This window comes from Chiloscyllium plagiosum, unplaced genomic scaffold, assembly GCF_037043375.1.
Source record: "Chiloscyllium plagiosum isolate Xiang-an unplaced genomic scaffold, Cpla_swu_hap1 HiC_scaffold_14, whole genome shotgun sequence".
Classification (NCBI taxonomy): Eukaryota; Metazoa; Chordata; class Chondrichthyes; order Orectolobiformes; family Hemiscylliidae; genus Chiloscyllium; species Chiloscyllium plagiosum.
Genome location: NW_028270152.1, coordinates 71,373,106 through 71,400,463, shown reverse-complemented (window position 1 = coordinate 71,400,463; position 27,358 = coordinate 71,373,106). Strand labels below are relative to the sequence as shown.

Sequence of the window (27,358 nt, the reverse complement as noted above, 5' to 3'; positions counted from 1 at the left end):
TCTATGCTAATTTCACCAACAGACACTTGCACCTGTATTAGACTGGCAAATATTAAAACGAGAAATATCAGTGTAAGTGTTAAGGGCCTGAGCAAAGTGTGGAATGTACACCATCTTACTCTTTAAAGTTACTCTTTATCAAATTGAAGTTTAAGCTATTAAAATGACTTGAGTACTTTAAGAACAGCATGCTACATAGAATGCAATGGTAAAAGCTTTTCTTTTTGAATATTAGTGAATCTAACCCCATTTAAAATATATTCAGACATATTGAATGAAGTGTGAATCTCAGAAAGCAGATTTTTTTTAAGGTTGCTATTTTTATATTAGAAAAAATTAGCTGACACGAAGTCTTGCTTCACCTGAAATTCTTGCCTGCAACTTTAAACCCATTCAGAACGGGTGTACTCTCAGGGAACATGCATTCTCAGGTGCTATATATGGGTTAGGGCTATTTTTGTGAACCATGTGGGATTTTGGTCAAGATAACAAAACAACAGAGTGAATAATTAAGGGAATTTTCTCATGGTATTCTCGTTTCATATCAAGTTGGTATTAATCAGTTATACATAATTCTTTTTGAGGAGATAAAACACATCCAGGATCTTTAATGCTGAGCCATTGTGGGGAGTTTCAGGCTGATATTGCAGTTCAAGCAAATCAATAATTCATTTGGTAAATATATCCTTCAGTTTTCTATAGACCAGAGGCTCAAAGTTACTATCCATTGCCTGCGATGAGGCACCTCATGCCACATTGGATCAGTAGTAAGGACTGACTGGAGGAACCATTGTGATCCAACATTGACACCCCGACTCCCTTTACACCAGAACCCTTCCACTTCTAAATCCTGTTTTTGACTTCTGGAATATGTGTGAGGATGAAAAATGCTTGAGTTGACTAAGATTTCTGTCAACTAGACTGTTGGTGGTCTGTTTTATCTGTTCACTTTTAATAAAATATGGGTGAATTGAACTGATAATTGACAGAGACAATACCAGCAATAGTAAGCTCCTTGAGAGGGCATGGGGAGTTACTGAGGAAACAAAAAGGTTTTACCTCTACACATGGCTAGCAAAGAGCACAGCTGAACATCATCCCTGTGCCCACAGGCTGTGTGGGTATCCTCCATTCTACTCCAATCATGGCCTGGCCATCTCTCCTGGAATGAAGAAGAGGATTCGAATGGGACAGTATGAGTTTCCAAACCCAGAGTGGTCTGAAGTCTCTGAGGAGGGTAAGTAAATTTGGAAGCTCATTGTTTGCATGTTGCTATAGACCTGAAGGTCCTGAGTCAGGTCACAGCAGCAGATTTTGACTCTTAATGCTCAGCAAATGTTCCATTCGTTAGGTTCGATCATGCTTTTGCGTATTGGTAATATTTGGCAAATTTGTTGTCAAAGTTATCAAATTAATAATTTATTGCCAGTGATCAAGAATCAACTTAATGGATCATGTTTCTATTCAGTAGGAAGTGAAATATGAGCAATTAAAATAATGCAGCAGGGTCTGTACAATAAAGTGACAGCTCCAATACTAATTACTAATTAGAGACCTATTGAGATTGGTTTCTGTAGGATTCACCGGATATGCAAGATGAGGTGAAGTCCAAGCACAAGTTAATTCCATGTGTGTGCTTATTGCAGAGTAAAGCTCTGTGCATCTCAATACGAAGATTGCTACACTGCTCCTAATTTGTATCTACCCTAAAAGTGTTTGATATGACAGTGTAGAAGGAGCTCTACTGTACAGTTAATGCCTGACTTGGGAGGACTTGATGAGACACTGTAGAGGGAGCACTGAGTGCAATATAACACTAAATGAACTTTACTGGTTTTTAAATAATTGCTAGTTTTTGAAAATCTGCTTCCGATTTCAAACAAAGTACACGTTCGCCAAGTTAGGTGATTCTTGGTAGATCTCAGTGGGTGCTATGATACGTGATTGTCTTGCTTAATAGCAGCACAAGTCATGGCTCTGTGTTTGATCAGAGCACACCAATTGTCCTGCACAAAGTTACAGGAGAGAAGAATGTGTGTGCATGAGTGTGAGAGAGAGAGACTGTAAGGGCAGCACCAATGTGTTAGTCTCCATTTTTAACCATGATATCATTCCTGTCTCGATAAAAATAAGCATTAAGCAATGAGAATAATGGTTAAACTGATTTGGTATAAGTCAGCTCTGTTTTGTACTAAACAACATAGCTCACTCTGTGGTTGTGGTTAGGAAGCTGTAGTTTGTGAGCAATCTGACCAAATGCAGTTTCTACTCATCATGCAGCACAGTTGCAGATTCTAAAGCAATCAGTTACATAACCTTGATAGTAAATTTCCTCCCAATGTTAAAACAAGTCAATTGCACAGGGCTGCCATAGCCTTTGAACTTGGAGAGTTCCCTTTCCTTTTCAGCAGACAATTTTAGGATGTGGACATTGCTAGTGAGGTCCTGAACGACTGGTAGGAATATGATACACCTCAGTAAGTTGCTAAACCACTTTCAGAGGAACCGTATTGCTACATAATGCTGGCCAAATTCAGTAAAAGGCTGAAGGACGTCAGTCATCTCATTGGATTCCGAAGGCAATCTGGCAGCTGCATAAACACTTCTATTGATTCCAGTTATTCTTCTCATTAATAAGTTTATAAAAATCAAATCCAGATTCTCAAGCTGGTATGGTGGGATTTGAACTGCTGTTCTCTGGATCGTTTGTCTAGGGTTCTGGATTACCAAGCTAGTAACTATCCAGAGCCTAACACTGAGAATTGTATGTATAGATGTGAGGTGGGACCTTCACTGAAGTCTATAAGCATTCTTAAATATTGATGCTGCCACTTGGGCCTCCATTCAGTAACTGGAATTTTGAATTTGTGATGTTCCTCTCTATGTGGCACTGGTACATTGTTGACAATTTGGTTCTTGTAAGTGTTAACGTTTTCTGTGTCTGCAGCGAAAGATCTGATCCGGCAAGTGCTGAAGACCGATCCCACCGAGCGAATGACGATCACTGAGTTTATGAACCATCCTTGGATTAACGTAGGTCTCATCAAACTCTGCCTTGTATTTTTTTCTCGACACAAAAGTACAACTGAAGCTTGTTTCAGTGCTGCACTTCTACTGATGTCTGAAAGTAATACAGCAGTCAGACCTCAAAAGTCTGTGTATGGGTATGTTTCTGTGAATGTGTGTCTGTCTGCGTGTGTGTATGTATTAGTGAAGGAGGTGGCAAATACCAGAGAGTATAATACGAATACAGGTAATAGCAACATTGTGAATGACTCAAAGTATGACTATTACTTAGGATAAAGCAGGGTAAAGGAGTAGTTGCCATAGTCTTATGAGACCCTACGCTGCTCTGTCATTGGAGAGGGATGATTGGTAGTGGTTTAACCAGGGAGTCCCCACACTACAGGGGCGGCACAGTGGTTAGCACTGCTGCCTCACAGTGCCAGTGACCCGGGTTCAATTCCCGCCTCAGGCAACTGTCTGTGTGGAGTTTGCACATTCTCTCCGTGTCTGCGTGGGTTTCCTCCGGGTGCTCCGGTTTCCTCCCACAGTCCAAAGATGTGCAGGTTCGGTGAATTGGCCGTGCTAAGTTGCCTGCAGTGTTAGGTGAAGGGGTAAATGTAGGGGGGTGGGGTCGCTCTTCGGAGGGTCAGTATGGACTTGTTGGGCCGAAGGGCCTGTTTCCACACTGTAAGTAATCTAATTGTTAAGGTTCACTTGAGAATGTCACTTTTTTGTGGGTGGCACAGTGGTTAGCACTGCTGCCTCACAGCGCCAGAGACCCGGGTTCAATTCCCGTCTCAGGCAACTGTCTGTGTGGAGTTTGCACGTTCTCCCCGTGTCTGCGTGGGTTTCCTCCGGGTGCTTCAAATGTGCAGGTTAGGTGACTTGGCCAAGCTAAATTGTCCATAGTGTTAGGTGAAGGGGTAAATGTAGGGGAATGGGTCAGGGTGGGTTGCTCTTCGGAGGGTCGGTGTGGACTTGTTGGGCCGAAGTGCCTGTTTCCACACTGTAAGTAATCTAATCTACAGGCAACAAGAGATGTTGAGAAGGATACTACTTCATGTACTATACTAAGTGCAGTAACTGAGTCCACTCCGGCATCACTGTGTATGGCAACTCAGTCATTCAACGCACTAACCCCCTTAATCATGGATTCACCAAAGCGGAACAGATTGTAACATATTGCAACAGGGAGGCACCTGTATAAAATATTAACTGTGGAAACCTCAGGAATAGACTTGGGAGGAAGAGTAGGCTATTTGGCCTTCCTAGCCTTCTGCAAAATTAAATAAGATCACGGCAGCTCCAAATGTCGTCTCCACTCCTACTTCTACTTACCCTCCATTGTTTTCTACCATCTAACCCGGGCTACCTTGTGAATATCAGCAAGCTATTAGACCAGGAAAGGGTGTGAGTTTGAAGCATCAGGACCGAGCCCAATCCTTTATCCACCACATATCATATGGGTACTTCAAAACAGTAACCAAGACTCAGAGTTCTGGGTATGATGTTCCTGCTTCCTAGTCAAGGCAAATCATGGCACCCTTACTGATTTAGTGACAAAATTTGAGGAGTTGCCCAAAAAAAAAAACAACGGATCTGTTACAGGTCAACTTGTGGGAAGACCAAATCATTCAAATACTCTTTTATTTGCTTCCAGCAATCGATGGTGGTTCCTCAGACTCCACTCCATACAAGTCGAGTGCTCCAAGAAGAGAAGGATATGTGGGAGGAGGTGAAGGTCAGTGCATGCTCAGTCATACTCTGTTCCACAATGAGGTTCACAATGAAAAACAAATGGGTGTGATGAAAATGGCATGGTTCGGCAAAGAAAGAGAGAATGAAGCTGCGTTTATATAACTCCATTTGCCCAGTTCAGTTTCTGGTCATTGCTAAGCCCCAAGAGGTTGATAATGAGGCATTTAATTGTATCTTAAATTATTCCAAGGTTTTTGTTTAGACCAAACCTCCCCTCCACCCTGGCCTCAGTTTTTACTCGGATACCTGTGGTGCGCGTTTTACTTAATGGACCTGGCAAAGTTACACCACCTAGCTACGCTGAACATCACAAAGCACCTCTCGATAAGAGCCAAGGACTTGAATAAAGCCTCCACTGCACGCTAACTTCAAAAAGTCTGATTATTTGTACACTGAGATTTCATTTGTACACCCCAGTCCAACACCGGCATCTCCAAATTATTTTATTTGGCAATGCTCCCATGAAGCACCATGGGATGTTTTACAACTTCAGGGTGCCATGCGTGTGGAAGTTGTTGTTTATGTAATTCAGACTGTAGCTGGAACCTGGATTAGCTGCCACCTCGGGTTGCATTGATTGCCCAGTCGGTATTTCAGTACTCTGTCCATCATTGCAGGGACCGGACATGTTCTGAAAGTTTACCCCAGTGTGAATGTGGTGAAATCCTAGTTGCAGTGTCCATCTGAACATGAGCTAACAATAATATAAACAAATGTATATGACACCAGGGAGATGGTGGACTCTGTGGGGTCCACCAGCATGGACAGGTGGCAAAAGAAAACCAGAAAATGCAAGGAATGTTCCAAAGGTCAGGAAACATCTGTGCACAGAAGACAGAGAGAGTCAATATTTCAGGTTGACTACATTTTGTCAAAGCCATCAGTGAGGAAAATGCATTACTGAGCGGACATCAACCTGATACATTAACCCTGTTTTCCATTCTTCAGACCTGCAGAGCATTTCCAAATTTCACAGTATTTTTCTTCGGAGGTAATGATTATGCAAGAGATGGGCCAACACAACTTTTTTTTTTCATTTACTTGAAAGACATGGGATTCGCTGGCTGGCCAGCATTTATCACCTTTCTCTTGTTGCCCTTGAGAAGGTAGTGGTGAGCTGCCCTCTTGAACCGCTGCAGTCCATATGCTGTAGGTAAACCCACAATGCCATTAAGGAGAGAATTCTGGGATTTTGATCCCAATTTTGACAGTGAAGGGATGACCGCTATCTTTCCCAGTCAGGATAGTGTGTGGCTTGGAGGGAACTTGCAGATAGTAGTGTTCCCATGTATCTTCTGCCCTTGTCCTTCTAGGTGGAAGTGGTCAAGTTGTTTGTAAGATGCTGTCTAAGGATCTTTGGTGAATTACTGCAGTGCATCTTGTAGATCACACTGTTGCTACTTAGCATCGGCAGTGGAGGGGGTGGATGCTCGTGGATGTAGTGCCAATCAGACAGATATGATTAGACTTAGTGCCAGTGGTTGTCCACTTACACTAACCCAATGTTACAGTGGAAACTGATGCTATTTCAAACAATTTCTGTGACTTCAAAAAAAATCCTGTTGGTAATTTCTATTTTAAGACACAGATTTTGAAAAACACTCAACATCCAAGGCGGTTATTGCTCTAATTTTGTATTCCATACTCTGATTTTAGGATGAATTGACAAGTGCACTTGCCACAATGCGTGTTGACTATGATCAGGTGACGATTAAGGACTTGGACAAAACCAGTAACCCCCTTTTGAACAAGAGACGGAAGAAGCAGACTTCATCAGCACGGTCCTCATCAGCAATCTGCAGCAATCAGTGAAGAGAGGACCAAACAACAACAGAATTGGGGATGCCTTTGAACACATGGCAAGAAACCAGAGGTTTTTAAAACCCCTGTATTGCCAGAATTCAGCCTGAATGAAGGCTGGAGGTTCTCTGAAAAATAGAGTGTGGTTTCTACTGTCATTGACAACAGAACTAGAAGAGTGAAGGCAGCTCCCTTGCATGCTGCTATCCCCAGGGACCCAGTCCTCCTCCTCCTTTCTGTACTGTTGTGTTGCTTTTTTTTTTAAATCGTGAACTGTTTTAATTCGGCTCAAACTTTGCATTGGCATTGATGAAAGAATGACAAAGAAGGAGAAGGCAAGCAGTGAAGATGTAATTTAGTTGTGAGGCCTCACTTGGGTGGTAGGTATGTGCATTCTACATGAAATTTTGGGTTCTTCTTTGAAGCAGCAATGGTCATAATGCCATCTGCGATCAGTAGCTACTTCTAGAGTGTAAAATAAATGGCTAGCCAACAAGCAGGGGGCACTTACCTTTCACTGACTCTGTCCATCCTGCTGGAACTGCAAGAGAAACTCTAGGCATTGAATGACATATCCATAAAGTACAGGTGATGAGTTCCTTTCACAGTGTGGCAGCCTAGACTCTAGTCTGGTGAATAGACACTGGCACCAGGTATCAGAATGCCAGCTATACAGAATGTCTAACCCAAGAGAGCCAGTGTCCTCAGGAGAGGAGGGCGAGAAAATAATTCATGTGGAACATTGAGGTTTGGAGTCGAAAGCAAAGGTGCAGCTAAGGTAAGTGGTTAAACCCGTAGGTTAAAGAGCAGTGCTCAAACTTTTTTGCTGAAAGACTAAATGATAGGAATGCGTGAATTATTTTTGAAAATGTTTTGATATCAAGGTAAAACTATTCACAAAGTTGCAGGTTTTTGTGCATTTGACAGGCAAAATGTTTTATTTTGTAATTAAGGTTCTTAATTCTAATAACTCAGCGCCAAAGAAAGACGTGCATTTTTTTAGCACCTTTTATGACCACTGTTCATCCCAAAGCATTTGACAGCCAGTGAAGTGTTTCTGAATTGTAGTCGCCGTTTAGGAAATGTGGCAACTGTTGGTTCAAGGGATTGTGGATGGCGTGTATCCTAATTCCATGAATGTGCCCTTGCCCCGTATTCCTCAATATCATTTGGTTCACAGAAACCTATCAATCTCAGATTTAACATTATCAACTGATCCAGCATCAAAAACCATTTCAGAAGAGAGTTCCAAGCTTTCTATCACTCTTCTTGCATGGAGAGTACTCATTGCCGATTGGTAATTTTTAGACAGATCCCAGTTATTTCTTTAGCCATTCATACACATTCCCCTTTAATATTTTGAAACTTTCTAACAAGTCATAGAGATGTACAGCAGGGAAACAGACCCTTCGGTCCAACCTGTCCATGCCAACCAGATATCCCAACCCAATCTAGTCCCACCTGCCAGCACCAGGCCCATAAATGTTGCAATTGTACCAGCCTCCACTTCCTCTGGCAGCTCATTCTATACTCATACCACCCTTTGTGTGAAAAAGTTGCCCCTTAGGTCTCTTTTATATCTTTCCCCTCTCACCCTAAACCTATGCCCTCTCGTTCTGGACTCCACGACCCCAGGGAAAACACTTTGCCTATTTATCCTATCCATGCCCCTCATAATTTTGTAAACCTCTACAAGGTCACCCCTCAGCTTCCGACGCTACAGGGAAAACAACCCCAGCCTGTTCAGCCTCTCCCTGTAGCTCAAATCCTCCAACCCTGGCAACATCCTTGTAAATCTTTTCTGAACCCTTTCATGTTTCACAGCATCTTTCCAATAGGAAGGAGACCAGAATTGCACGCAATATTCCAACAGTGGCCTAACCAATGTCACCTGGGGATACAGCCCAAGTTTGTGTTTTCTTTGCTCAATGTAATGTTTGGATTTGAGGTATTACTCTGTTAATTTCCAAAGCTGATGTATTCTTTTAAACATTTAGTGTCCAGTATTGCTCTATTCAGAGTGTGGTCTAGCTAGGGCTTTGCATAGTTGAACATGAATTAAACCCCTTGTATTCTAGTTTGCCAGATATCAAGTCCAGCATTCCAGTTAGTCATCTCGATCATTTTCATAGATTTCAGTGATCTGTATACCTCTGGACTTCCCAAGTCCCCTATTTCCTCCACTGTTTCTAGCTTTTCATTATGTAGGAAGTATCCCTTCCATTCTTTTGGGTCGGATGGTGCATGGGAGCACTGACTGGAGTTGGAGTGCTAACATGGGAATTTAGTGGAGGAGGTGAAAGAAGTGTTGCTCTTGATTTTATTTTTCACCCTGTAGCAGCTGGAGTTTTCGAGGCTTTAATTCAGTGATTAGTCAGGAAAAGGCAATTAGAGGCATTGTATCTGAATATGACTTTTGTAACAGGATGGCTGAATTGATGACTCAAATAGAAATAAATGAATGAGTTTATAGCTGCGAGGTTATGCTGCAGCTCTATAAAACCCTGGTTAGACCACACTTGGAATATTGTGTTCAATTTTGGTTGCCTCATTATAGGAAGGATGTGGAAACTTTAGAGAGGATGCAGCCTCGACTGGAGGGAATATCTTAAGAAAGGTGGAGAGCGCTATGGCTGTAGAGAAAATGTCAGAGGTATGTTCTTTACACAGAGTAGTGGGTGCAAGGAATGCACTGCCAGTGGTGGTAGATAACATTAGAGATTTTAAGTGACTCTGATAGGCACATGGATAATAGTGAAATGGAGGGTATGTAGGTTAGTAAGATCTGAGAGTAGGAAAAAAGGCAGGCACAACATCGAGGGCCGACGGGCCTGTACTGTGCTGCACTGTTCTGTGTGATAGCTATTACAAAGATATGGTTGCAAACTGACCTAGACTGGAAATATTGAAAAGGATTTGATATTTCAGAAGTACAGGAAAAAGGAAATGATTGTGGTGTGCCTTTGGTTCAGAGGATCAAAATTAGGACTCAATTTGGCTTGAGATAAGACACAGAAAAATAAAGAGGTTACTCGAGGGAGTGGTTTATTGGCCCCCTGACAATAGCTGCACTGTAGGATGGAGTATAAAGCAAAGAATAAATGGACCTCTAAGTATTATACTGCCATAATCGTGGGAGATTTTAATCTTCTTGTACATTAAGGAAATCAGATTGGCCAAGATGATGAGAATATATGTTCTGGCACAAGCTAAAAATAGCCTGTTTTAGAACTGATCATGTGTAATGAGATGGGATGGGAATGTCCTTTTTATAGATAAAGAATCCTGTAGGGAAGAGTGATCACAACATGATAGAATTTCATATTTAGTCACAGGATAAGAAATTTGGGTTGAAATTTATGTCTTAAATTTGAATGAAGTTGATTACAAAGAGAAGAGGAAGAAGCTAGGACAATGAGTAAACTGGCAAGGAAAATAGAAAAAATAAAATGTCTCAAAATATATAAAAGGATGATAGTAGCTAAAGTAAGTATTGATGCCTTAGGTGAGACAAACAAGTTAATAGGAAACCAGGACATAGCAGAGATTTTAAACAGGTAGTTTCTATCCTGTAGGGAAATGGAAGAATTCCAAGTAGAAAAGCAAGAGACAAAAGGATCACAGGAACTTGAAACAAAGTTTCAAAACAGGAAAACCAATGGGATGAAAGGCAGCCCTGAACCCAATGGCCTGCATCCTGGGTGACAAGGGAAAGTGAGGATTGCAGATGCTGGAGATCAGAGTCGAAAAGTGTGGTGCTGGAAAAGGAGCATCTGAGGAGCAGGAGAATCTACGTTTTGGGAATAAGCCCACATTCCTGATGAAGTGCCACACTTTTCGACTCTGCATCCTTGGTGATGTTATTGAAACACATACAATTGAAGGGGCTTGACAGGGTAAGTGCTGTCAGAATTCCTCCCGAGCAATCAAGCTATGGCACATAGTTTCAAAATAAGCAGCTTCCCACTGAAGATAGAGGCAGAAGAGGTGTTCTTCCTTTGAAAATCTTCCACAGTGAGAAGTGGAGATGGGACCATTGAATATATTCAAGGCTAGATGAGACAGGTTTTGATGTATAAGGAGGTTGAGGGTATAAACTGGAATTAAGGCCACGATTGGGTCAGTTATGATATTATCAAAGAGTGGAGCAGATGTAGTAGGCCTATACTGCTCCTATTTTTGTTTGCTCATTTTCATTATCTGCCACTATCTCTTTGTAGCTTGATGTTTCTGTTCCTAGCTATACTGCTTGCAATATTGATACCTTAGCTTCATTGGGCAGTTTTGATCTGAGACTTTTTATTCCATCATTAGTAAAGATGGTGAATAATTGAGGCTCAAATAAAATTCATGGGTGCTTTGGCATATCCCTTCTCTGTCTCTAGCTGCTCAATCAATTTCCTAAACAAGTCAATAATTTCCCTTCATTTCTGAGAGCTTAAACTTTAGCAAACTGTCTCCTCTGAGAGACTTGCCTTTTGAGAGTTACAGATAATCCCCTGTTCATTATTTTAACTACTTCTTTAAAGATGGTGGGTATATTGAAAACTATTTTGTTCAGTAGTTATAGTGAGAAAGAGATCAGTCTGCTGGACATCCCAAGCAAATTACTGGGAATTGAATCAGGTTCAGTTGGCGTAGCTTACCTTTATACAAATCCATATTATCTGTCTCTGACAGGTTGAAAATTTCAAGGACTCCAGTCACCTTATCTTTGTTGTGGACTCTAATCATTCCCCAGAAGATGCTAAGCTAACTGGTTTGTAAAGTCCACGTAATTCCTCTCATTTTTCTGAGAATCATATGCATAATTTATGATTGAGGATTTTGGAAGATTATTAGCAACATTGGCAATGCTGGGGTGTAAATCATTAGCTATTTAGTCCCATTTATCCTTTAATATTATATTGTTCACATTAAGTTTGAGTTCCTATCCCAAATTCAATATTATCTTTCTGGGGGATAGCCAGCAGATAGATCTCTTCCTCTACTCTAAATACTCATGCAAGGTAATTGTTTAACATATTTGAAATGTCAAACTATCTGCTGTAAGTTTTCCAAGGTTGTGATGCTCTGAACCATCCTTTCTTCCTTAACACAATTGTAAAACTGTTTTTTTATTATTAATGATTTCCTTCGCCAGTTTCTTCTCCTACTCAAAATCTGTTCGTCACCTTTGTTTTTATATCTGGTCTATTTGCCAGGATTTGTACTACTTTCGATGCATTTTTTCTTAGACTATGTTGTCTTTCTTTAGTCATCAATGGCCTTATTCTTGAGCATAGCACACTTGTACCTTTAGGGATATAAATATATTCTGTTTGAATCCCACCCATTAATCATTTTACTAATTAATAAATGTACCCCAATTTACTGTTGTTAGTCTCTTTTTTCTGTTATATTAAATCTACAGTCTTAGCTATTTTCATGTTTGCCCCTTTCAACACCTCATTGATATTATGCTCATAGCATCCCATCAAGACAGCACTGACCCTCCAAAGAACATCTCACCCACCACCACGTTATGTATTTCTAAGTGTTCTGCTATTTGATGCTCTATAATATTCTAACATTTTCTTAATAGAAGCTTACCTTTAGTTGTTATTGTCTCTTTTCCTTTCAAATCAAGGAATTAAGAGTGGCAGTTTTCCAGTCGTTTGGGACTTCTCCAGAATCTGAAGATTACTACCAGTGCATGCACGATCTCTACTCCCTTTTATATCTAAGGATGCATCCCATCAGGGTTCTCTGTCTTTAGCCCTATTACTTTCCCTAGCATTTCATCCTCTTGATATTGTATTTATATTACTGTTCTCATTTCCTCTCCTACTTTTGCCCCTTGATTATTTAGAAATATGAGTGCTATTACTGTCTACTATGATGATTTTTTCAATTTCTCTGCCTTTTCCTGGTCGCTTATTATTTCTCCAGCCTTATTCTCCAAGGGGCCTATGTTCACTTTGCCTTCTCTATTCATTTTTATCAGATCAGACAGCAATAACTTTAAATCTATATTACTTGCAAATTTATCTTCAACATTTGCTTTCTCGGGTTTTTTTTTTGGTCATCTGTTGCTGGTTTTTAAAACTTTCCTCTGGCTTTTCTAAAAAATGTTGTGCACCATTACGCTGGTAACTAAATCTCATGAGATGCTTCCTTGGTGGTCCGAGGATATATTGCTGACAAAAACTAAATTGCATTTAAAGTCATTATCTTCCAACTGGTACTAGTCTGCTTATCCCAGTCTAGATAAAAGTTAGAATCATAGAGATGTAGAGCACAGAAACAGACCCTTCGGTCCAACTCGTCCACGCCAACCAGATACCCCAACCTAACCTAATCCCACCTGCCAGCACCCAGCCCGTGTCCCTCTAAACCCTTCCTATTCATATACCAGCTAGATGCCTTTTAAATGTACTAGCCTCCACCACTTTCTCTGGCAGCTTATTTCATACACCCTTTAGGTCTCTTTTATATCTTTCCCCTCTCACCCTAAACCTATGACCTCTAGTTCTACACTCCCCCACCCCATCCTTTGTTAGTTCTTCAAAAAAACTCTGAGACATTATTTCCCATGCACAAAGCCATGTTGACTATCCCTATTCAGTCCTTGTCTTTCCAAATACATGGAATCCTGAGGGACAGGATGTACCTCCAATAATTTGCCCACTACCAATGTCAGGCTCACTGGTCTATAGTTCCCTGGCTTGTCCTTACCACCCTTCTTAAACAGTGACACCACGTTAGCCAACCTCCAGTCTTCCAGCACCTCACCTGTGACTATCGATGATACAAATATCTCAGCAAGAGGCCCAGCAATCACTTTGTTTCTGACAGACTTCTAGGGTACACCTGATCTGGTCCTGAGGATGTATCCACTTATGTGTTTCAAGTCGCCCAGTACTTCCTCCTCTGTAATATTGACATTTTTCAAGATGTCACCATCTCTTTCCCTACATTCTATATCTTTCATGTCCTTTTCCACAATACATACTGCTGCAAAATACTCATTTAGTATCTTCCCCCATCTCCTGCGGCTCCACACAAAGGCTGCCTTGCTGATCTTTGAGAGGCCCTGTTCTCTCCCTAATGTATTTATGAAAATCCATTGGATTCTCCTTAAGATTGTAATTGGGAAAGCAAATAGGGTTAAGTATAATCCTACTGCCTACATACGCTGAGGATTCACTCAATCTCTTCTGTCTATTCCTGACTAATGCTTCCTTTTTCTTAACCAAAACGTCACTTTTTCCAGTCATCCAGTGGTGTTGGATGTCTTGAAATGCATAAAGGTGGATAAATCCCCAGGATCTGATATGGGATGCCTTAGAATTCTGTACAATTACAGCATTTAAAAGGCATCTGGATGAGTATATGACTAGGAAGGGTCTAGAGGGATATGGGCCAAGTGCTGGCAAATGGGACTAGATTAGGTTAGGATAACTGGTCAGTGTGGGCGAGTTGGACTGAAGGGTCTGTTTCCGTGCTCTATGTCTCTATGACACATAATGGAGGGATGTCGAAACATGGATGTGAATTTCAAAATCTAAACTGGACCAGAGAGCACAAAGTTAAGGGTTAAACAGGGCCATTGCAAATTCTTAGCCAGATGGCATAATGTCAAAAAAGGATGTTTAGAAATCTCAATTGGATGAAAGTACAGTTTGCAATGAGCAAGAGGAAATTGACTTTAGCCTCAATTTGAAGGATTTTCTCTGATTGAGAAAAGCCCTACAATGGCTTATTTGCATGCAGCCAAGGAAGAAAAGCAATAAGTAGGTATTTTTCCCAAGTGGAAGACAGTGACTAGTAGGGTACTGCAGCATCATGTTTGGACCCTAGTTAATTTACAATATACATTGATTTAGATGGAGAAACTACATAACATAAAAGTTAAAACAAAACTAGGCTGGAGGTGTGGAGGAGAGAAGCTTTAGATGAGAAAATACTTTTATCCAGATTATACAGTATCTGCAATGAGAATTCATCCACTTTAGTAACAAAACAAGTTGGCAGGTTAGTATTTGAATAGCAATAAACTATAGTTTAGAAAGTCCTATGCACTAGTTGCTAAAAGCACATGATGCGTTCATAGTTCTACACCACCCTTTGGCCCATATCCTTGCAAAACCTTTCCTTTCCCTGTATTTGTCCAAATGCCTGTTAAATTTGTTGATTTGCCCAGCTCATTCCATATGTGTACAAGGTCCTGTTGCAATTTCTGCTAACCTTTCTCACTATCCATAAAACTACCTATTTTAGTGTCATCTGCAAATTTACTAATCAAGCTTTGTACATTCTCATCCAAATCATTGATTACAGATAACAGACAGCAATGCGCCCATCACCAACCCTTGAGGCACGACACGAGTCACAGGCCTCCAGTCCGACAAGCATCCTTCCTCTATTATCCTCTGCTTCCTACCATCAAGCCAATTGTGTATCCAATTTGCGAGCTCACCCTGGATTCCATGCGATCTAACTTTCCAGAGCATGTGGAACCTGATCAAAGGCCTTACTGAAATCTATATAGACTATGACTACCACCTTGCCCTCATCAACCTTCCTGGTCACTTTATCAAAGAATTCTAACAAATTTGTGAGGCATGATCTCCCACACACAAAGCTATGCTGACTACTCCTAATCAAACCCTGCCTTTCCAAATGCACATATCTTATCCGTCAGCATCTTCTCGACTAACTTAGCTACCACAGATGTTAGATTTTTCTTTAAAGCCCTTTTTAAATAAGGTACAACATTTATTAGCCTCCAGTCTTCCAGGACCTCACCCACGGTCAACGATGATGCAAAAATATCAGTTAGGGAGCCCTGCAATTTCTTTTCCAACCTCTTGCAGTGTTCTTGGATATATCTGGTCAGGATCAAGAGATTTATCCACCTTCATACATTCTAATACATCCAACACCACCTCTATTGTGATATGGATTGTCCCCAAGTCTTTCACCATGGTAAATAGAGAAATATTCATTAAGGACCTCACCCATCTCCTATGGTTCCACACATACATGTTTGCTTTGGTGCTTGAGGGGTCCTATTCTTTTTCCTTTTAATATATTTTAGATTCACCCAAAGATATCTTGTACCCCCTTTTCTCCCTCCTGATTTCCTGCTTCCTGTATCCCTTGTATACCTCCAGAGATTCCTTTGATCCCAGCTGCCTGTACCTGAGCCATGCTTCGTTTTTTCTGGTCAAAGCCTCAAACTCGTTTGTCATCCAGGGTTCTCTACTCCTGCCAACCTTGCCCTTCACCCTCAAAGGAACATACAGACCTTCAAATCTAGCTCTTTCACTTTTAAAGACCTCCCACTTGCTAGAGGTTCCTTTGTCTGCAAACAAACTACTCAAATCAACCCTTAAGTTCCTGTGTTGCTTGCTCCAAATTAGAACTTGGACCAGTTTTGTCCCTCTCCATAACTATTTTGAAATTAATAGAACTATGGCCACTGGTTCTAAAGTACTCCCTTACTGTCCTGCCATATTTCCTAAGGGTAGGTTAAAAGTTTTGTCTCTTCCTCAGTAGGACCCTCTATAAACTGCTTGAGGAAGCTTTTCTGAACATATTTAAATTCCACCCCACCTAAGCCCTTAACATCATGGCAGTCCCAGTCTGTGCTTGAAAAATTAAAATCACCGACTATGACTAGGGGTCAAAAGACTCAAGACTTTTAAGAAAGAAGTAGATTTGTTCTCATTATAAATCGATCAGTTATACTTATCCTAAACAGTTGAGCAGGCCAACTCTTGCTCACTTTTCTATGTTTCTATTAGGACTTTTAATGCTGCTAAAAATAATATCTATGATCTAAGATACAGATAGTCCAGACTGATGATTTACTCTGTATGCACGCTTATACACAGGAGGCTATAAGCAGAAGATGCCTTAACAAATGAGTGATGTTTGTCATGAACAAAGAAACATAGTACATAATCTGTTCAGGAGCATCTCACACACTCGGCCAAAGGATTTCTCTACTAACGCACAAAAGGAGCTAATCTTTATTTTTCATTTTACAAAATAAAAACAAGAGGTCCATTAGGCAGTTTACAGACTTGTAACATTTAATTACAAAAAGTCTTTATTTTGAACAAACTGGTTTTTAATATATTTTATGGGCAGGGTGAAAGTAGAGAGGGGGAATAAACTCAAACCACACTGCCTCCTGTACAGTGAATATATCACAAGGAGAGCTAACACAGGCCTGTCCGGTGCAGTGGTAGTAGCACTTCACTGTTGCACCTGTCTCACACACAAGAGCAGCAGTTTGCAGAAGGACAGTTAGCACCACAGACTCCCTCAACAACTAGTGGTAACAGCTTTTGGGGCTTGACTGCAACGTGTTAAATCCATTTCCTCATTTAATGAAGATGAGCAAACAAATAGACAAGATCTTGTCCAGTGCACAGCCCTCCAGGAGCAGAAGACAACACACCTGTACTTGCAGGTATATCACACTCTAATACTTAACAATGAAAAAACAATGGAAGCACTAAAAGGGTGATGAGATTCAGAATGTTACATAAACAAGTTTCCACTTTTCCATCAAATTCTCAATGTGAAGAAACCATGACATTCTCTCAACACAATCTGACCTCTGGCATTCAGGATAAAGAGAATTTGCATAGCATTGGCCTTAATATATTAACATAGCCTGCAAATGTGTAACAGAAATCAGAAGGGGATACAGATGCCAGCACTGTAGCAGTGAATGGTTAAATTACAACTGAGAAGAGGATTTATTTACTAAATTAATTTCTCCCATTGAAAAAAAACTGCAGCTGTTATAATGAGTGGATCTGTTCTGAAGGAGCAAGGTACACACAGGAACTAAGACTCTCCAGCAACAATAGAGAATTCACAAACATTTCCAGAACCAGCATCCTCCTTTAATATAGAAGGCAGAGTCTTGGAATTCATCACTTAAAAGCAGATTCACCTGACTGAAACAGTCGGCTGAAGATTGTATTAACAGCAGGAACAATGCACAAAGGTGGTTGGGCGGTGGGAGGATGGAGGTGGATGGCACAGTCAGAAACTGGATGTGCACCCAATATTAATAAATAACATGATTTGATGTTTGGTACACAAAATATGAAGTTACTCCACTTTTAACAAAGAAAATGCAAGTACAGGGGAGAGCCTGGGTCCCGTGCATAAGACAAATGCTACATGCTCCTTACAGACTCATACAAACTTTAAGAAGGAACTCAAATGTATTATCACAATTACTGCTGTTATAATGGAAGATTTCCAAGAACTAAATCCTCAAGGTTAGCTAGTAGTTCTCATAGCCAGCTTTGCACTGAATCTCATGCCCCAGGCAAAAAGAACTGTTCCAAGACTTTATTCAGTTTAAATACGGAGTTGACCAGGGTAATTTAATGGCAGGGTAATGATAATTAAGAGCTCTCTTCTCCCCACCAACCCTTCTAATAGGGATCTTACAACACAGGACATAATAGTTACAGGATTTCAGAAACAATTTCAACTCATTGGAGAGTTGTAACTTCTTCATTACTAGGTGACAGATGGGGGTCCCGTGTCTGGTAGTTTGACAAGTTCATTAAAGCCCCCTTTTATTTCACCCCATCTGCGCTACGTACAAACAAAAACACAAAAAAAACTTGCATAGCTAATATATCTAAGGCTTCTATTGATTAATAACATTGTCCACCTCGTATAGTAACAATTTCCAAATAACAGTCTTGGGACTTAAAACGATTAAAAGTTAAAAAATCAAATTGAAACTAGCCACAGTACACACTGTGTTGACATTTCCCAGATCAGATCACACCTGGCTTCTTGAACACCGCTGTTAAAGTCTTTTATTTATGCTATTGCAATAAACAAAATATAATACATTTACCCTGAATGCTCTCTCCTGGCCAAGCTCGGCAGGTTCGCAGAAGGTAGACTTGTCCATGAGTGGGTTTCACAGATGCCAGTGATCTGGATGTGTGTCTGTAAACTGATTGAACTGGGAAGGGACAACAAGCGGAGGGAAATGAGGAAAATGGCACTCGGGAGACAATATTGCTGCATTTCACGTCACCAAAATGGTGAGCTTCAGCAATCAATTGTTTCAGGGACAGCATAAGACAACTCAAGCACCATGACCATTGCCATAAATTAGTAGTCAGTTGTCAGGCTGTACAGAATAGACAAACTCTGCAGGGTTACATTAAGCCTAATCTCAGGCTTCAATACCATTCTCAAATTTAGATAAAAGTCATGTCATGCTGGCAGGGGCAGTATCAACACATCAGAGAGCAAACATTTGGATTATTACTGCCCAGGTTATAACCACTCAGGCTCCATTCTTCAAGTGCCAGCATGTGGTCACCATGTGCTGCAGAACTACATTATGGCAACTCATGTAGTGGTGGAATAGCACCTCACCTCGTGGGTTTAAGCAGGTGAGGTGGTCAGTCTCTGTAATGCTGCTCACCACAGTGAATTGCTGCCTTCAGGAGAGCAGCAAAATTCTCATTAAAAACTTGACATATGTTCGAATTTAACATGTCTTACCAGTAGGGAAAATTAAAACGATTGTTTAGAGTAATGAAGCGGGCCTTATGGATTACAATTGGGCTAAATCAATAACCAGAGATTTGAATGACCATTCTCACGTCAAAGTGGACAGGACTTCAGAACCAATTTCAAAACAGAACCTGTATTCCATTTCTCACCTTTTCCTCTCTGGGAAATGACCAACTCTGTGCTATGTTCATAAGCTCTTGGCATCCTAGCTGAAGCTAACAAGAACACATACACTGACTGGTGGTGTAAATGCAGCAAACAACAGCTTATGCCAGAACAGTGACCCTGTGATCAACTGTAATGAGGCCACCTAGAGTCACTGAACTAAGGAATGATGGAGGCCTCATTTTCATTTCCAAAACTACAGTAAACATCTAAAACTCGAAAAGTTGTCTTTATATTAGTCACTAAACCCCTTCCAGGGGTGCATTAACAGGCTAACAGCCAGACTGTTCCAACATGGCCACCATTCAACTACCATTTCTTTATTGATTCAAGGAACCAGAATCAGTTTGGTCTGACTACAGTTGGTCCAAATATTAGCTGAACTTTGGTCAGAATTATAATTCCCCCTTTCCCTCTTTAAAAAAAAACAAAACATCTGTACTGTAGAAACTTGTGATGATAAATACCCAAGTTTATAAATAAGTTAAAGTGGAGTTTACTTACAAAAGAAAAAATATTAATAATGCTAGTTCTAAATTTTAAAGCAAACCCTTAAACTGGGAAACCTTCCACAGGTCCACTGGGTTTAATATTAGTGTAAAAACACCAATTTGAATTTTACCTGAATGAACCAATTCCCTACAGATTTAATTCATATGGCCTGTCTGCTGTGAGATTTGACACTGCATTGTCATGTTCCAGAGGATAATTAAGATATTCTACATAAAACATCAACCGTATTAGTTTCATTCAGAGAGTTTCCCCTGCCCATGAACCCTAGCTTCACTAATGGACAGGCAAGAATTTTGCCAATCATCCATTAACCCAATCCAAGTAGCATACAGTATTTGAAAACTTCATAATTTTCAAAATTAACAACCATTGAGGAAGAGTCAGGGCTTATGGTATTTTGCAGAACATAAAATGGGAGCTTGTAATCAATTAGTTTCCACTTTTGCTGTTCAGTGGTACCTCCAAGTATTATGAACAAAAATGATTTTTTTTCATTCACTCAGTTTCAATTTTGACCCTTTGTTTCATGTTGGAGTACAATTCTCCGGTTTCCAGCAAGGCCATCAAGCCCACTCTCTGACAACAGTCAGCATTGAGAATGCATCATAGTGGGGAGATGACTGAAACAACTACACTAGGTTCAGTGATTGAGAAGAGTGCTCGAAACCTTACAAACTACACAGCATGTTGCACTTAGCCTCTAAATTGTCAGGGAATAAATTATCTGTTGGTTTTTCAATCCAGTTCCTTCCCAGAGTTAAAAACTCTCTTCACTTGCCACATCTCCCTTCACCCTCTTCGCCTACAAACAGAAGAAAACTCTCCATTCCATTTCTCATCCGGCGTCAGCAAGTTGCACATCAGCTCGTTTTAAAAAAAACACACAAAAGAAAAACCTACAAAAGGGGCAGTCAATTTTTGTAACTCAGCCCCTTTAAATAGATTTGATGACACCACCCTCTCCAGCAAAGACAGGAAGTAACTGCAGTTTTCCTGCTCAAGTTAAGTCAGAGGTTGTTTAAATTCTTAAATGAAGGCAAAAATTCCTTCCAGACATGAAACAAAAAAAAAAATCCAGCGTAAAGTTTTATTTAAAAAAGATGAAAAAAAAACACTTGGCCAATAATTTAAAAAAACATAAAAAAGACAACATTTACAATGGTAGTCATCGGCCATAAAATTCGGGTGAATGACTTGTCAATTAATTAATTACTTAAAAAGATTTGGATGACAGCCCTGTCCCTTAGGAGTAGGTCAGCCTGTGTTACTACTCGTGACCTCAATGACATCGTCATCTGAACTGCCAGCAGTGTCCAAGCCTGCAGGTGGGTCCACTCGTGGAACCGTGGTGCCAAGGAACTCCGGAGCTGGGTAGCTGGAAGATGACGACGTTGATGGCGCAAAGACTCTGCTGGTCTGTCCCACGCCGGCCGACAGGCTGTTGGTGAGCAGGGGCATCGGGTATGGGGCGAACATCCGGGGCTCATTTAGCAGAGACTGGGCGAATGGGTGGTGCAGGCCGGGCAGCAGGCCTGCAGGCAGGGTCGAGGTTGGGTTGAGCATGAAGGGCGCCGCAGTGCCTGTGGCTGAGGTAGGGGCAGCGGGGCCAGCAGTGCTAGCAGCGAGTCGCGGGTCAGTAGTCATGGGGAACATCAGGCGTGGGTCCCCCAACAAGCCAGGCAGTGTGTAGTAGGGGCTCCCCGTGCTGTACAGGGGGTTCAGGAGAGTCGGACAATTACCAGCCAGCCCAGACATCTCAGGGCTCAAGCCAACAGACGATAAGTTAAAGCCAGCAGGAAGAGAGTAGTTGTGTGCTGGCATTGAGTGCCGTTGCTTCCGGACGTGGTCCTCTAAAGGAGAAGAGGAAGCCTTGCGCTTGCCTCCTCTGACGTCCATCCCAAAAGCGCCCGACGTCCAGTCCATATAGCGACTTGCTGTTGGCATGTTCAAGGCAGCAGCACGGGCTGAGGCAGAACTGTTGATGCCTAGGAGTTGGTCAGATGGCTGGGCCGGCCTCAGTTTGCTGTGGTCTCCATGTGTGTTGGTGACGGTGCCAGGCCGGTCGCTGGACTCTCTGGCAGCTGCTGCCTCAGCGTAACGCTGGAGCTCACTTATAATCTCTGGACTGTCCGGGGAAAGAGGCCGTGCGATCTCCTCTGGGGAAAGGCCCTTTTGTGCCTGGTCAGGGGATGAAGAGCCGTGACCCCCATGATTAAGGGAATCTGCCTGCGAACCTGTGAAGAATTAGCAAAATCAAGTTAAACTTCTGGGTCATAGAGCTGCACAGCACAAAAACAGACCCTTCGGTCCAACTCGTCCATGCCAACCAGTTATCCTCAATTAATCTAGTCCCACCTGCCAGCATTTGGTCCACATCCCTCCGAACCAGTCCTATTCATATATCAATCCAGATGCCTTTTAAATGTTGTAACTGCACCAGCTGCCATCACTTCCTCTGGCAGCTCATTCCATACATGCAACACTCTCTACGTGAAAAAGTGGTCCCTTGGGTCACTTTTAAATATTTCCTGTCCCACCCTAAACCTATGCCCTCTAGTTTTGGACCTCCTTAAAGGAAAAAGACCAATGCTATCCACCCTATCCATGTCCCTCAATTTTATAAACCTCTATAAGGTCACCACTCAGTCTCTGACGCCCCAGGGAAAACAGCCCCAGCCTATTCAGCCTTGCCCTACAGGTCAAACTCTCCAACCCTGGCAGCATCCTTTGTAAACCTTTTCAAGTTTCACAACATCTTTCCTATAGCAGGGAGACCAGAACTGAATGCAGTACTCCAAAAGTGGCCGATCCAATGTCTCTGCACATCTGCAACAGGACATCCTAACTCCTATACTCAATGCACTGACCAATAAAGGCAAGCGTACCAAATGTCTTCTTCACGACCCTGTCTACCTGCAACTCTGGTTTCAAGGAACTATGAACCTGCATCCCAAGGTCGCTGTTTGCCAACACTCCCTAGGATGTTACCGTTAAGTGTGTAAGTCCTGCCCTGATTTGCCTTACCAAAATGTAGCACCTCACATTTATCTAAACTAAATTCCATCTGCCACTCCTCAGCCCATTTGACCATCTAATCAAGGTCCCGTTGTACTCTCGGGTAACATTCTTCACTGTCCACGACTCCACGAAAGAGTCACCAACTGAAGACTTGACTTTCAACAGCTTCAGCAAGCCGTGTGGAGCCTTTGCTTTAGGCTGGCCACTCAGAGCAGGTAGCTATTATAGTCAATAGAATCACAGAATCCCTACAATGTGAAAACAGGCTCTTTGGCACAAATCCATACCAATCCTCCGAAGAGTATCCCACCCAAACCCATTCCCCATTACTCTTCATTTAACTCCTGACTAATCCATCTAACCTACACATCCCTGAACACTAGGGGCAACTTAACATGGACAATTCACCTAACCTGCACATTTTTGGACTGTGGGAGGAAACCGGAGCACCCGGAGGAAACCACGCTGACACAGGGAGAATGTGCAAACTCCACACAGTAAGTCACCCGAGGCTGGTCCCTGGTGCTGTGAGGCAGCAATGCTAACCACTGAGCCACCGTGCTGCCCAAGTACAGAGGAACCTCGATTATCCGGCATTTGAATATCCGAATTTCGGATTATCCGAACAAGATCACAAGTTCCCGATGCCTGGCTAAACTGTTATCCAGCATTCAATTATACGAACATTTGATTATCCGAACAAAATACTCCTCACCCTGGTCATTTGGATAATCAAAGTTCCTCTGCATTCACTTATGTTCAGTACCCAACTGTCTCATTTCTAATTTCCTACTCCTAAGTTTTCCCCTTTGGAATGGCTACCATTATTTCCAAACGTTCTCTCTCCAATTCCTGCCTGTGTACTGAATTCAAAATATTCAAACATTTTGCAATAGCCTTGCCCCACCTTACTTACCTAGCATCAATTAGACTATTCCCATTAATCTTGCCATCTCCTCTGCCTAGCTAAATTGAATTTTTCCAATGTCCTGGGCATTATCTATTCCTCAACCAACAGGATATTTCAGCATTTCTCTCACTTCTACTTTTGGGACCTTATTGCCTGCAAAGTTTCTATTGCACTTCCTACATTATGGAGACAACCCTTTAAAATTACTTTGTTGACTCTAAAGCACTCTCTGATATCTTGAGGTCATGAGAGTGTAGAAATTCAAATTCTGCTTTCTTTCATTCCCTGGAATGCCTGCTGCAATTTTTTAAATCCGTCGTGCTGACTATCCTTTCAGTCATCTTCAGCTCTTATTAAACTGATGCATGTCTCCTGTATGAGGTGCCCCCAGACATGTGTCACTTCATACAACCTTAACTACTCTATTTATTAACACTATTATAATATATGTGGCTCAACATCTTATTGAATTAAAATCCCCAAACCCCTTCTTTCTCCTGCTGCATTTCAGTAAGAGTGATCACAACTCCCTGACCTTTACTATAGTCATGGAGGGGGATAGGGGCAGACAATATGGGAAAGTATTTAATTGGGGAACAGGGAATTACAATGCTTTTAGGTAGGAACTGTGGAGCATAAATTGGGAGCGGTTATTCTCAGGGAAATGCACAACAGAAATGTGGAGGTTGTTTAGGGAGCACTTGCTGAGAGTGCTGGATAGACCATCCCACCGAGACAGGGAAGGGATGGTAGGGTGAAGGAACCTTGAATGACAAGAAATGTGGAAACATCTAGTCATAAGGAAAAAGGAAACTTACTTAAGGTTGAGGAAACAAGGATCAGACAGGGCTCTAGAAGGTTAAAGATAGCCAGGAAGGAACTGAAGAATGGACTTAGCAGAGGTAGAGGTGGGTATGAAAAAACTCGGCAGGTAGGACTAAGGAAAACCCCAAAGCATTCCACATTTATGTGAGGAACAAGAGGATGGTCACAGAGAGGATAGGGACAATCAGGGATAGTGGAGGCAACTTGTGCCTGGAGTCAGAGGAGGTAGGGGAGGTCCTTAATGAATACTTTGCTTCAGTATTCACTAGTGAGAGACCTTGTCGTTTGTGAGGACAGTGTGAAACAGGCCGGTATGCTCAAACAGGTTGATGTTGAGGAGGATGAGCTGGAAATTTTGAAACAACATGAAGATAGGTAAGTCCCCTGGGCCAGACAGGATATAGTCAAGATTACTATGGGAAGTGAGGGACGAGATTGCTGCAACCTCGGTGACGATCTTTGCGTCCTCACTGTCCATTGGAGTAGTGCCAGATGATTGGAGGGTGGCAAATGGTATTCCCTTGTTCAAGAAAGGGAATAGAGATAACACTGAGAATTACAGACCAGTCAGTCTTTCGTCAGTTGTCAGCAAATTACTGGAGCGGATTTTGAGGGACAGGATTTATGGCTATTTGGAAGAGCATAGTTTAATTAGAGATACTCAGCTTGGCTTTGTGAGGGGCAGGTCATGTCTCACAAGCCTTTGAGGATGTGACAAAACACATTGATGAAGGCAGAATAGTGGATGTGGTGTACATGGATTTTAGCTATGCACTTGATAAGGTTCCTCATGGCAGGCTCATTCAGAAAGTAAGGAGGCATAGGATACATGGAAATTTGGCTGTCTGGATGCAGAATTGGCTGGTTCGTAGAAGACAGAGAGTAGTAGTAGATGGAAAGTATTCAGCCTGGAGCTCAGTGACCAGTGTTGATCTGAAGGAATCTGTTCTGGACCTCTGCTCTTTGAGTTTTTTTCATAAGTGACTTGGATGAGGAAGTGGAAGGATGGGTTAATAGGTTTGCCGATGACATGAAGTTTTGGTAGAGTTGTGTAGTGTGGAGGGCTGTTGTCAGTTACAACAGGGCATTGACAGGATGCAGAGCTGCGTTGATAAGTGGCAGATGGACTTCAACCTGCAAAGTGTGAAGTGATTCATTTTGGAAGGTCAAATTTGAATACAGAATGCAGGGTTTAAGACAGGGTTTTTGACAGTGTGGAGGAACAGAGGGATCTTGGAGTCCACGTCCATAGATCTATAAAGCTGCAGCTCTATAAAGCCCTGCTTAGACCACACTTGGAATATTGTGTTCAGTTCTGGTCGCCTCATGAAAGAAAGGATGTGAAAGCTTGAGAGAGGGTGTACAGGAGATTTACCAGGATGTTGCCTGGACCGGAGGGCATGTCTTATGAAGAAAGGTTGAGAGAGCTAAGGCTTTCTTCACTGGAGTAAAGGAGGATGAGAGGTGACTTGATGGAGGTGTACAAGACAATGAGAGGCATAGAGTAGATAGCCAGAAGCTTTTTCCCTGGGCAGAAGTGGCAATGACGAGGGGACATAATTTTAAGGTGATTGGGGGAAGGTTTATGGGCGATGTCAGAGGTAGGTTCTTTACACAGAGAGTGGTGGGTGTGTGGAATGCACTGCCAGTAGTGGTAATACAGTCAGGTAAATTACGGACATTTAAGCGACTCTTGGATTGGTACATGGATGATCGTAAAATGAAGGGTATATACATTAGTTTGATTTTAGAGTAGGATAAAAGATTAGCACAATATTGACGGCCAATGGGCCGTACTGTTCTATGTTCCATAACCTGTGGAACTCTCCATCCTCCTCAGTCTTCCATCCCTCTTACAATCTGCAGGTGTTCAGCACCAGACTGAGGGTGACCTATCACTTAGACTGTGATTTACCGAGTCTATTCTTAATAACCTTGGTAGCAGCCAGCATTAAGGGTTCTTTAACACTGGTTTGCCAATGTGAACTTGAATTATAGATCTGTAAACTACCCTTTTGTTAAGAACTATTCATAAACCATAGGAATAAAGTTGTGAAACTTGAAAGGGTTCAGAGAAGATTTAGAAGGATGTTGCCAGGGTTGGAGGGTCTGAGCTATAGGGAAAGGCTGACGAGGCTGGGGTTGTTTTCCCTGGAGCATTGCAGGCTGATGGGTGACCTTATAGAGGTTTATAAAATCATGAAGGGCATGGATCGGGTAAATAGATAACGTTGGGGTTGGCGAGTCCAGATCTAGAGGACATAGGTTTCGGGTGATGGGGTTAAGATTTAAAAGGGACCTAAGGGACAACCTTTTCATGCAAAGGGTGGTGTGTGTATGGAATGAGCTGCCTGAGGAAGTGGTAGAAATTAGTACAATTACAACCACTTAAAAGGCAACGGATAGGTAGATGATTTGGAACGGTTTAGAGGGATATGGGCCAAGTGCTGGCAAATGGGACTAGATTAATTTAGGATATCTGGTTGACATGGCCGAGTTGGACTGAAGGGTCTGTTTTCGTGCTGTACTTTCTATGACTGTGAGTTTCTCCTGAATGATTCAATTATAATCTCATTTGCACAGATGAAAAGCCACCACTTAATCATTTTTTTTTAACCCTTCATTTAGCCTCAGGTGCACTGAAACACTCATTGGTCAAGTTGGCCATGAGCTGTCCACCAGCCTTTGTCTAATGTTAATAACAGGTCCTTGGTCCTGCCCTCATCTATTGAGAAGGGACTGTATAAATGTAACTGGGTCTTTCCACATGGATCCTGTGGGTGGGTTTTACCCATGTGCTGA

At 41.9% G+C, this 27,358-nt stretch overlaps 2 protein-coding genes across 6 annotated transcripts in view; one reads left to right on the top strand and one right to left on the bottom strand.

Moving 5' to 3' along the window:
- LOC122559149 (MAP kinase-activated protein kinase 3-like) overlaps positions 1–11,942 on the top strand; it is a 111,882-nt gene extending 99,940 nt beyond the window's left edge. For 2 of the 3 annotated variants that reach the window (XM_043708505.2, XM_087994518.1), the window contains exons 7-10: positions 1,113–1,237; positions 2,948–3,033; positions 4,667–4,747; positions 6,421–11,942. In XM_043708505.2, coding sequence (XP_043564440.1) covers positions 1,113–1,237; positions 2,948–3,033; positions 4,667–4,747; positions 6,421–6,576 — 448 coding nt within the window. In that variant the 3' untranslated portion in view covers positions 6,577–11,942. The remainder of the gene's footprint in view (positions 1–1,112; positions 1,238–2,947; positions 3,034–4,666; positions 4,748–6,420) is intronic. The other variant, XM_043708509.2, reaches the window with a different exon arrangement.
- Positions 11,943–16,565: 4,623 nt separating this feature from the next.
- rad54l2 (RAD54 like 2) overlaps positions 16,566–27,358 on the bottom strand; it is a 122,109-nt gene continuing 111,316 nt past the window's right edge. For all 3 annotated transcript variants that reach the window (XM_043708511.2, XM_043708510.2, XM_087994516.1), the window contains one exon: positions 16,566–22,037. In XM_043708511.2, the coding sequence (XP_043564446.1) occupies positions 21,058–22,037 (980 nt within the window). In that variant the 3' untranslated portion in view covers positions 16,566–21,057. The remainder of the gene's footprint in view (positions 22,038–27,358) is intronic.